Source organism: Myxine glutinosa, chromosome 8, assembly GCF_964187855.1.
Source record: "Myxine glutinosa chromosome 8, kmMyxGlut1.1, whole genome shotgun sequence".
NCBI classification, from domain to species: Eukaryota; Metazoa; Chordata; class Myxini; order Myxiniformes; family Myxinidae; genus Myxine; species Myxine glutinosa.
Window position 1 is genome coordinate 26,685,074 of NC_136268.1, and position 12,294 is coordinate 26,697,367.

The following is a 12,294-nucleotide window of genomic DNA, read 5'->3' on the forward strand; positions in this document are numbered from 1 at the left end:
TTAGCCGAATCGGGCCCTCGGTGCGTGCCGGGCCTCGCTTTGAACGGCCGCGTCCGTGCTCCACTAGGCGGAGCGGGCGGCTGGATAGGAAGGGTCGTCATGGCGACCACGTTTTGTTGAGACGTGCCGGCAGGTCGAGATCGGGACATTGGATGGCTCCACGCCGAGGTGATGCGTGGGATCTCGGCCCGGGTAAGCCCCCGTCCCTGCACCGAGTGCCGGACGCATCCAGCCGCTGGCACAAAACAACCAGCATCCATTGCTTGGCTTCACGAAGCCGGGCTTTGGACAGGGATTGGCGCACCGAGAGGTATTAGTGAGTAGACTGGGTGATGAGGTTAGTGTTTTGGCCCCGAAATTAGAGAAAAGCAAAATTTGATGATTGGCAAAGGATTGGCAGTAGTGATTGGCAGATGATGGGCAGTGATTGGCCAAATTTTGGATTTGTTGAAATTTGATGTGCAAAATTGGTAGTGAGCGATGGGCCCAGTGGGTAAGGCTGGCATCCCTGCCACCCTTCCCATGGGGGGCAAAGGAGCAATAGTTTATGGGGTGTATGGCAGTGAAAACTAGCCCGGGTGGGTTAGGATATTGTGTGTAGGGATCTAGCGAAGATGACCTTAGGTAACGTTAAGGTTAGTTAGTGACTGATACCTGTAGTGGGGACGCAGGTAGATTAGTGTGGATGATAATGACGAGGGAGCGCAATAGTTTAAAGGGACGACTGGGAAGCGCAAGTTTCAGAAGGGAGTAGTTAGCTGAGATGATGCCGTGTGTGTGTGAGGATGGAACAGGTGTGATTGCACAGGTGTGCAACTGGACAGGTGTGTGGAGCAGTGTGTGAGTAGTGAGTGTGTGGATCAGCGCGAATGCGCTTGGGGAGAGAAGGGTGCAGGTGGCACCAGGTGGGAGAGCACAGGTGTGCAAGTACGGGTGTGTGGAGAGAGTTGGAGTAAGTGGTACGGAGTGGTGTGCATGGTGCGAAGGTGTGGATGGGGGAAGAGTGGACCCCTTTCACGAATACCCGGGGCGGGTAGTGTAAGTGTTAGGTAGAGGGTATAGGTAAGTTGTGGTTGGATATTGGCATTTGTGGTGCGGTTGCAGAATGGTGTTGTGAATGGGTGCATTAGTGTTGTGGAAATGGCTGGGCGTGTAGCCTGTTAGTGTGTGTAGTTGGTTGGGCACTCCACCACTGTGAGGATGTCGGCCAGGTGAGGCCGCAGGTGGGCTCTGGGAGCCGGTAGTTGTGAGTGGGTGCCTGAGGATCCCGGGTGTGGATCGGGCAGCCCAGTGCCAGAGAGGGCACGGAGTGGGGAGAGAGCCAGAGGGCCTTCCCCAGGTAGTTAGGTTAGGGTGAGGAGCAGGTAAGCTCGGAGGCAACTGCAGTGGTGGAGGTGTGCAGGTGGGTAGACCCACTGGGAGAGGTACACGCCACAGCCCAGAAATTGTACGAGGGCACCGGGAGATGAATCGGGGGAGTGAGACCCCAAATTGAAGAGCACCACAGTTTGGCCAATGGGAATTGGTTTTTAGAACCCATAGTGTAAGAGGGCCAATGGTTTGGCCGGAGAGAGACCCCGGGTAGTGTAAAGTTGTTAAAGTCATTTAGGAGATAGTTAGGATTGAAGAACCTGTCGCACCATACGCAGCCACTTACCTGTGGTGATGATGATGACTCCACACCTGTGTTTTCTTTGGTTGTGTTGCAGAAATGAGAATTGCTGTGAGGATTTGTGAGACGCATCACGACGTGGATGAGACATTGGGGTGATTCCATCTCTCCCTCCCTAGGAGGGACTGATGATGAATTGGTGATGGCAAATTTTGATGTTCAGTTGGAGATGGCAAATTTTGATGAGAGTTGAAAATGGCAAATTTGATTGGTTAGGAGGGAGAGAAGACGAATTTGGTATATGGGAGGAACGGGGAAGACAGTAGGGATGTTTGTGGATTTGTAAAGTAGATGTTTATGGGTAGTGTTGTGTTTTGTTGATACAGTAAGGGGTAAGGGAGGGGCCATGTAGGTTACCTGGTGGGGGGGGGCGTACGGTAGGAACGTACCTGTCTCACCTGGTTCCCATGTGCCCCCAGTGTGCATCACCTTGCATTGCGTGCACTTTTGCGCCCTTACCACCTTGCTCACTTGTCTTGTTTTTGTCTCCCACCTCCGAGGATCTGGCTTTGGGGTAGAGAGAGAGGAGAGAGAGGTGCTGGCGACGCAGTTGTGGGCCTGCACTTTCGCTGCTTGCTGCCGGGATCGATACACCATATGGACCGCAATGTTTGTGGCCACCCACGATGGACCGCAGTTCGTTTGCGGCCAAGCACCACCCGGGGATGGACCTATGGGTCAACGTGGCACCTATGCCATACAGGTGAACCACTTTTAAGTAACACCAAGTGCACCACAAGAAGAGCAAGAGACACCTGCAGGGTTAGGGGTTGTCGCATTTATTTTTAATCATTGAACAATGGTGACTGCACCGATTGGTGGTGGGGTGGTGCTGTTGATGCTCGGAAAGGGTGCTCTGCACGTTATTAAAGGCCGTCGGCCACAGAGCACTCGTGGGTTGGTGTATCGATGTTGGCAAGCGCGCTCTCTCTATGCATAACATCTGCATGTGTTCCTCCAAAGACAGGTCCTGGATCGTAGTGTAGATATCAGCGTAATCTTGTAAATAATGCTCCCTACCGGCTGTATGTGTAGTTTGCGAATTCTTTCCGGATTCGGTTATCCTGTGGGTGTGTTTCTGTGAGGAGAAGGGTGCAACGTCGCAGGGGGACATATTTACTCATTTGTGAATATCTGTAAAACTGTCGCACTCAGGGTAGAGTTAATAGTAGAGGGAACTACATTGCGTGCCACACTAAAGTAGGTAAAAATTTATCGGGTCGGGACGCCCCGAGGGTAGAGAAGGGTGCAATGTTGCGAATATGGAATTTGGCCTCCATATCCGCTTGTAAATATTCCCCTATCTTCTCCGATACTCCCCAACTCTCCCCTTACCCCATTCCCTAGTCCCATTGTCTGTAAACAACACCCATTAGAGCCGATCTTCCCCTTCATTCCCCCATTAAATGTCGTGCCCAGGTCCCCCGCACCACACGTAGACAATTATAGGACATCTTGCTAGTTATTCTTAATCTATGTCAGTTAAGGACTTGTTTCCATTAATTATGACTCTTCGTTGCACCAGAATGTGATGATATGGCACCAGTAGGAGTTTAGGACCTTCCCATACCTCCCCGCATCTCTTCCCATCATCTCAAGCTCCAACAACAACCACAACAACAGCGGCTTTGCGTCCTCACTCCGGCTCGGTTGGCCGCCATTGAACATGTGCTCGACGGGGTTACCCAGAAGGGGCTCCCTGTCGGCCCCTCGTCAAGGGCGGAGCCGGTAACCCCCGCACCCAATGAGAAGCCATGGGCCGATGCCATATGGGGCGGAGCTAACGAGCGAGGGCGTGACTCCCCGCCGGATATACGCGGCCCCGCGCCGGACGTGACGTCAGAAGATGCGCCCCGAGCTTGGAAGGACAAGACGCCACCCTCCCGAGCGCTGAGCGACCTCCCCGGCATCTCCACCAAAGTCGCGACCCACGAGCGCTGAGCGACCTCCCCGCATCTGCTGGACACCACCGTACGTGATTCTGTCCCGGAGCCAGGTGCACCTGAGCCATCGACTGCCGCTTTCCTTGCCATCAAATCCCGTGTGAGTCAGCGTTGTCCCGTTTATCTGTGGTCTGTCTAGGGTTAATATAAGGTTGTGTCTAAGTGCCCACCTTCCTATGTTTCCCTCTTGTCCCTGTAATCTAACCTTTTCCGCCTTAATATAACCTCCTCCGGAGGTCTTGAGAACTGAACCCCTGGTGTCGTATTGTGTGATTGTAACCCAGCCGGGTGTCTTCTCTTTCCTATTGAGCCAGCGTAGCGCGATTAGTCAACATTCGGGCACAATCGGGTAACTTGTACGGATACGGCGGCCATCCCGCTCGGCCCACCATACCATCAAAGTCGTATCTGTAACAATACTTTACATGTGAAGAAAGAAGTACATTCTGGCACCATTCACTTTCACGCCTCGTCTTGGGCTCAAGATGAGAGTGAGAAGCTCTTCTAATGTAGTTCTAATTCAACTCAACCACCAATGCTGCTCTGATGCCTGGAAAATGACTTATCTGTCAGTCTTACACCAAGTATATGTTTTTTTAATCCGAGGTGACAGAGGGTAGAAGGCAATGGGTTACTACCGATTGACAGCGAGCACCATAAGCTCGTTGTTTATGTCGGCAGTGTGAGATGCTCAGTATCCCCTGCACTTAAAGTTGAAAAGTGGAAATAATAGAAATTATTCCATAATCATAACCAACTCAACCACCAAGTTTCAACATAACTCGTCCATAACTTTTTTAAATATCATGTTATATATTGCATTTTGCCTGATCTCTCAATGGTGAAGAATCACTTAAAATTAAATAAGTATTTTATCAGAATCCATCTTCAGATCTTCACCAAAATCGAATTGATTAGTCCTTGTCACACACCCAACCGGTCCACCAAGTTTCGTCCAAATCTGTCCATAACTTTTTTGAGATATCCTCCTATATGCAGGTTTTAGCCCTATCTCCCAACGTTGAAGAATCACTTAAAAAATTATAGTAGCTGGATCCGAATCCGGATCTTCACCAAAATCTAATCATTTCGTTCTTGTCACATACTGACAGGGCAAATTTGCCAAAGCCAAAAAACTCCTCTGCCAAATTTCGTTGAATCCATCCACAACATTTTGAGATATCTTTATCATAAACAAACAGACAGACGGGGGTGAAAACATAACCTCCATCCACCTTCGGTGGCGGAGGTAAAAATGATCCCGCTATAAAGTAATGGAAAACCACCCAGTGCATTTCTTTGACCAGCAAGCTGATATCTCAGCAATATTTTCCTCAACAGATGGTATTTAGACCTGCCATGGGCAGTTATCGGACGACAATGACTTTTACATCAAATTAGACAACATGCATGAGTTGTGCCTGAAATTGGATAGGAGAAGCAACTCACACAGTCTTAAATGTCCAACAATTGGCCAATAAATCCTACCTCTGTGTAGCTGCTCACCTGTAATCCTTTACTGTAACATTCCCCCCGTGATGCAGGGACACCGACACAGTGTCGAAGGAAGCCCATATGAGTGACAACTCTCCTTTGTTGTGCACCACCTGTATATTGATCTCGCTTAAGCCCTCAGAGCAGTCTCGTGCAAACACGTGCCGACAAGTTGCTTTGGAATAGAAAGTGAATCCGTCGAATGTGCGGTAATGTCCTCTTCCCCAAACGCTGCAGCGTGGAGAACCTTTCGTCACATTTAACCCTAAAAACATCAGAGTGGGCAGGATGAATGCCAAGGTTATTAGAGGATGTTCAGTCGCATGCTTGAGCAAAAAAAAAACAAAAAAAAAAAAAACTAGAACGGCACTCAGTAGAGAGCATACCTCTGCCTGAGGAAACAGTTTACGTTTTCTATCTCAGAGTAGACCAGAAAATCACAATACAGAATTTATATAATGTAGAAACATTCTTCACCAAAATTGAATCGATTCTTCCTTGTCACACACACAACCTGTCCAATAGGTTTCATCCAAATCCATCCATAATTTTTTGAGATATCCTGCTATGTATCGTTTTTGGCCCTATCTCCCAATGGTGAAAAATGAATGAATGAATGCGTTTTAAGGCCATTTTCCCCGCTAGAGCGGGGGTTAGCCTTGCGGGCCCCATGACAATCATGGTTCCCTGTTTGAGGCAATGTTTTTATGGCCGGATACCCTTCCTGACGCCAACCCTTGGTCGCCTCTTACGATGCGCAGGGATACGGTGTACCTATTCTAAACCGGGGTACACACCGTGATCATTCATCCCAGCAAGCTGGTACTCAATTTGCTGACCTCGGAAGCATGACAGGCTGAGTCAACCCCCCTGGCGTTAATTCAGCGATCGACCGGGATTCGAACCCAGGATCCTAGGATCCCAAGCCGGCACCCTAACCGCTAAGCCAACACCAGCTGAAGAATCACTTTAAAATTCTAGTCGCTGGATACGGATCCGGATCTTCACCAAAATCTAATAACTTTGTCCTTGTCACATACACTACATTTCTGGCAAATTTCGTCCGAATCCGTCCACAACTTTTTGAAGATATCTTGTTTTCAAACGGACAAACAAACAGACAGACAGGGGTGAAAACATAACGTCCATCCACCTTTGGTGGCAGGGGTAATAAATATCAAACATAAACATGTTGAGGTTATTTATGTTGATGGGGTTTTCGAAGAGACATTATATACCATAGTTTACATTTTTAAAGAAAAGTGAAGGACTTCCTTGATACAGGTTGCTAAGCAATGGAACAAACATTCCAAACCCCTCAAGCTGAGTCAATTTGCAAATAATGTATCAATATTTAATATTATGACCAAGACAATGAAGAGTGGGCTCAGTAATCGAATACTGAGATAAACTCCCATCGACATGTTTTAAACATTCAATCTGGTCTATCTTTAACATATGTGGGTGTGCCATTATAAAAGTTCATTAACAAACCATTATGTATTATATGTACAGGTATGGAGTGTATTATTGTGAAAGGACGTGGGGTACAGAGTTCAAAACATTACCCCGAGAATGGCAAGGAATGGGACACACAGTGTGATCCAAATTAACAGAGGCTTGATCAGCATTTGCTCTTTGTGCTTATGAAAGACTAGCACATTAAACGAATGTATGAACAGCGAAAGTCGTTGGTTATAACTCACCTGGTTCAGCATTTTCCTCCTTCCACTCCAAAGCAACTGATGGAAATGGCAGAGATCCTGCCTCCATGTTGAAAGCTGCATGGGTCATAAGGGGAGTGTGGCAAGTTAGGACAGGTAAAGATAAATTAAGTTCACGGGGGTTGGTTATGAAGGGGGCATTGCACGGGCTGCACACAGTGACAAAAAGGGGCCATCAATTTAATACAGTCACGTGAAAAAGTATCTACACCCTTGGCTCTAATTGGTGGTATTGTCCCCTTTGGCAGAAACAACCTCAAGTAGGCGTTTCTTATAACTGTCTACCAGTCTCTGACATCGACTGGGATAAATTTTTGCCCACTCCTCCATGCAGAATTATTTCAGCTGTGCGATGTTTGAGGGGTTTCTTGCATGCACAGCTCGTTTCAAATCCCCCCACAACATCTCGATGGGATTTAGATCCGGGCTTTGACTTGGCCATTCCAGAACCCTCCATTTCTTTCTTTTCAGCCATTCCTTGGTGGATTTACTGGTACGTTTAGGGTCATTGTCATGTTGCAAGGTCCACCTTCGGTTGAGCTTCAACTTTCCGACAGATGGCCTCACATTATCCTCAAGCACCCTCTGGTACAATGAAGAATTCATAGTGGATTCTATGATGGTGAGCTGCCAAGGCCCTGATGCAGCAAAGCTGCCCCAAACCATAATATTTCCACCACCATGCTTTACAGTTGGTATCAAGTTCTTGTGGTCAAATGCTGTCTTTAGTTTTCGCCAAACATGTCTTCTGGTGCTGTGGCCAAATAGCTCTACCTTTGACGCATCTGTCCAGAGCACATTGTTCCAGAAGTGCTGGTCTTTGCCTAGGTGTTCATTGGCAAACTTTTGTCTTGCCCTGATGTTCTTTCTGGACAGCAAAGGTTTCCTCCTGGCACACCTCCCATGTAGATCAAATTTCTGCAGCCTCTTTCTAATGGTAGACTCGTGCACTTTGACATCAACAGTGGCAAGAGCTACCTGTAGGTCCCGTGATGACATTCTGGGGTTCTTAGAGACTTCTTTCAGCATCTTGCGGTCTGCTCTCGGGCTGAACTTGCTGGAGCGGCCTGGCCTGAACAAGTTGGCAGTTGTTTGGAATCTTCTCCACTTGTAGATGATCTTCCGGACAGTCAAATGATTGATTTCAAATTGTCTGGAGATCTTTTTAAACCCCTTCCCAGACTCGCAGGCATCTATAACCTTCTTTCTGAAGGCCTCAGAGAGCTCTTTTGATCTCGGCATGGTGATGCCGCATACTTCAACAACAAAGAGCAAACCAAACTAAATGTCTGAGGTTTAAAAAAGACAGGTTCCTCCAAGATCCTCTCTAACGATGTTCTAATCATTTGCACCTGAGCTGGTGCACCTGATTCTAATTTTAGGTATTTGAAGTAGTGATAAATGTAGGGGTGTACTTACTTTTTCCACATGCGAAATTTGCATTTAGGTTTATTTAAATTATACAATGGACTACAAAATGTAAATGTTTCATGATATTTGTTATATCATATTGTGGCGGACACGAAAGCACTGACGTGGTGACATCACCCCGCACACCAAGTGGGGGTGGGCCACGCCCGGGAGAGAGGCATGGCCTCACGATATACACGGGGCGCGCAGCCCTGAGCAGCTCAGTATTACAGTGAGCTCTTGAATAAAGACTCTTACAAATTACCGCGTTGTCCGCTTCCTCCTTGCTCACAAGCAGCGCGCGTAATACCGCGCTTTACTGGTGACCCTCGACGTTGGATCTGCCGTAGCGATCCTTCCAAACACGACGCCATTGCCATGGCCAACAACGCGATGTCGGTTAAACTTCCCGAATTTTGGGAGACCCAGGCCGAAGTTTGGTTCGTCCAAGCCGAAGCCCAGTTTCAGCTTCGGCGCCTCACCGGCGACGACACGCGCTACTGCCACGTCGTCGCCTCCCTCGGGCCCGGCACGGCCGCTCGAGTTGTGTCCGTCCTTCGCCACCCACCGAACGGCCACAAGTACGAGGCACTCAAGCGGCTGCTCCTAGCCACGTTCGGCCTCACGGAGGACGCACGGGCCGACCGCCTCCTGGATCTCCCCGAGCTCGGCGACACGCGCCCGTCGGTCCGAATGGACCATATGCTGTCACTGTTGGGCGACGAAGCCCCTGGTTCTCTATTCCGGGCGCTTTTCCGTCGCCAACTTCCAGCACAGGTACGCCTCGCGTTGGCCGGGACCGTGCTAACGGAGCCCCGAGCATTGGCCGCCGTGGCGGACAGGTACTTCGCGGCTTCGGACACGCGGGCGAGAGTCGGTGCGGCCCACCTCGTGGATCCCGAGGCCGATGCTGATCCACAGCATCAGCTTCTACAGCATACACAGCATGCTGATACGCACCTCGTGGCCGCTGCCACGCCCCGCCCACCGCCGCGGCGAAAACCGCCACCGCGGGGAAAACCGCCGGCTCCACCGGCCTGGCGGAGCCAGCCGTGCTCCTCCAGCTCCACCACCTGGTGCCGGTTCCACTCCAGGTTCGGCCACGAGGCTCGACAGTGTCATCCGCCATGCTCCTTCGACAGGTCGGGAAATGCCCGGGCCGGCGCTCGATAGTGGCAATGAGCGCCGGCCGTTCGAACAGCCTGCTGTTCATCACGGACACCTTATCCGGGCGCCGTTACCTGTGCGACACAGGAGCGCAGGTGAGTGTCGTTCCTGCCGGTACGTCGGACAAGCACGCCGCGGGCGGGGGCCCCACGCTGCTTGCCGCAAACGGGACGCCCATCCGTATGTACGGAAAACGCTGCCTCTCTCTGCGGTTCGGAGGGCAGGTTTTCCGATGGTCGTTCGTCACCGCCGACGTGCCCATGGCACTGCTTGGCGCGGACTTTCTGTGCGCAAATGGGCTCCTGGTCGACGTAAAGCACAGACGTCTTGTCCAGGCCGAGACGTTCAGCTCGCTCGCTTGTGCACTGCCCAGCTCGTCGAGCAGCCCACCGAGCGGCTCACCGAGCGGCTTGCCAAGCGGCTTGCTGAACGGTTCGGTTCCGGCCACGTTGATCGGTACGCTTCCGGCAGCGGACGAATTCACCCGCCTCCTCGCCGGCTTCCCGGCCCTCACGCGGCCCACCTTCTCGGCGGGGGCCGTCAAGCACGGGGTGGCCCATCACATCCCCACCGTCGGGCCACCGGTCTACGCCCGGGCACGCCGCCTCGAGCCGACGAAGCTGGCGGTAGCAAAAGCGGGGTTCGCTACCCTGGAGCGACTCGGCATCGTTCGGCGCTCGGAGAGTGCTTGGGCGTCGCCGCTGCACATCGTGCCGAAGCCCGGCGGGGGATGGCAACCGTGCGGGGACTATCGCCGTCTCAATGACGCCACCACCCCCGACCGCTACCCCGTCCCCCACATTCAGGACTTTTCCGCCCGTTTGGCGGGCATGTCCTTCTTCTCGATGGTGGACCTCATACGCGGTTACCATCAGGTCCCCGTCAGGCCGGAAGACGTCCAGAAGACGGCGGTCATCATGCCGTTCGGACTCTTCGAATTCCTGCGGATGCCCTTCGGTCTGAAGAATGCGGCTCAGGCGTTCCAGCGGCTGATGGACAGCGTCCTGCGCGACTTGGATTTTGTATACGTCTACCTGGACGATATCCTCGTCGCCAGCGCGTCCCGCGAAGAGCACCTACACCACCTCCGCACGCTCTTCGAACGCCTGGGCCAGCATGGCCTGATTGTGAACCCCGCAAAGTGCCGGTTCGGCGTCGCCGAACTCGATTTTCTGGGGCACCGCGTCACCAGGCACGGAGCCGTCCCCCTGCCGGCCAAGGTGGAGGTGGTGAAGGGGTTTCCGCGCCCCCGCACGATCAGGGGGCTGCAGGAGTTCCTGGGCATGGTGAACTTTTACCATCGGTTCCTGCCCCGTATCGCCCAGCTCCTGCGCCCCCAGCACGAAGCTCTCCGAGGTAAGCCGGGCAAAGGCGACGTCACCTGGACCGAGCAGATGGACGCGGCGTTCACGGGCGCGAAGCTTGCCTTGGCTAACGCCACCATGCTCGCGCACCCGGCGCCCGATGCGCCGATCGCCCTCACCACCGACGCCTCGGACTACGCGGTGGGCGCGGTGCACGAGCAATGGGTGCGTGGAGCTTGGCAACCGCTGGCGTTCTTTAGCCGGCAGCTTCGCCCCCCCGAACGCCGTTACAGTACCTTCGACCGCGAGTTGCTCGGGCTTCACTTGGCGGTCAGGCACTTCCGCCATCTGCTCGAGGGCCGTGCGTTCACGGCCTTCGTCGACCACAAGCCGCTGGTCTTCGCGATGGGCAAGGTCACCGAGCCGTGGTCGGCCCGGCAGCAGCGTCACCTCTCGGCCGTGTCCGAGTACACGACGGACATCCGGCACGTCGCGGGGAAGGACAACCCGGTGGCGGATTGCCTTTCCCGGGCCGTCGCCCACGCAGTCCACCTCGGCATCGACTATGCCCGGATGGCAGCGGACCAGGCCGCTGACCCCGACGTCCAGGCCTTGCGGACCGCCGTCACGGGCCTCCGCGTCACCGAGGTGCCATTCGACGGCGCGGGCGCGGCCCTCTTGTGCGACGTCTCCCTCGGGCGGCCTCGCCCCATCGTACCCGCGGGCTGGCAGCGCCAGGTGTTTGACGCCATCCACGGCCTGTTCCACCCGGGCGTGAGGGCCTCCCAAAGGTTGATCGCCGACAAATTCGTCTGGCATGGCCTCCGGAAGGCCGTCCGCGGCTGGGCCAGGACGTGCCTCGCGTGCCAGCGCGCCAAGGTGCACCGGCACACCCAGGCCCCGTTGGCCCCGTTTACGGTGCCGGAACGCCGGTTTGACCACGTCCACGTGGACCTGGTGGGACCTCTGCCCCCCTCGAGGGGTTTCACCCACGTCCTCACCATGGTGGACCGCACCACCCGGTGGCCGGAGGCTGTGCCCTTGGCGTCGACGACGGCGGCGGACGTCGCGCAGGCTTTCATCGCCACCTGGGTCGCCCGGTTCGGTGCCCCCTCAGACATCTCGTCCGACCGCGGCCCCCAGTTCACCTCGGAGCTCTGGGGGGCGGTCGCGCAGGGGCTCGGGGTCCGGCTGCACCGAACCACGGCCTACCACCCCCAGGCTAACGGCCTGTGTGAGCGATTTCACCGCTCATTGAAGGCCGCGCTCCGGGCCACCCTCCGCGACGGCGGCTGGGTCGACAGGCTCCCCTGGGTCCTGCTGGGCCTCCGGACGGCGCCCAAGGAGGACCTGCGCGCATCCGCGGCGGAGTTGGTCTTCGGGCAACCGCTGCGGGTGCCGGGCGAGTTCCTCCCCGACTCCACGGCACCATGGTCCGCGGCACAGCAGTGCTCCGCTCTGCAGGAGACCGCCCAGAGGTTCGCCCCGGTGCCGTCGGCACGCCACGGGCACCCACTGACGCACGTCGCCCCGGAGCTTCGCACGGCGGAGTACGTCTTCGTCCGCCACGATGCCCATCG

At 53.9% G+C, this 12,294-nt stretch overlaps 1 protein-coding gene across 1 annotated transcript in view; it reads right to left on the reverse strand.

Moving 5' to 3' along the window:
- The window catches only part of LOC137433090 (uncharacterized), a 163,959-nt gene that overhangs the window by 139,481 nt on the left and 12,184 nt on the right, over positions 1-12,294 (reverse strand). Inside the window, exons 5-6 of the mRNA XM_068125545.2 lie at positions 6,816-6,890; positions 5,122-5,374 (exon numbers count right to left, since the gene is read on the reverse strand). Of these exons, the coding sequence (XP_067981646.2) occupies positions 5,122-5,374; positions 6,816-6,890 (328 nt within the window). The remainder of the gene's footprint in view (positions 1-5,121; positions 5,375-6,815; positions 6,891-12,294) is intronic.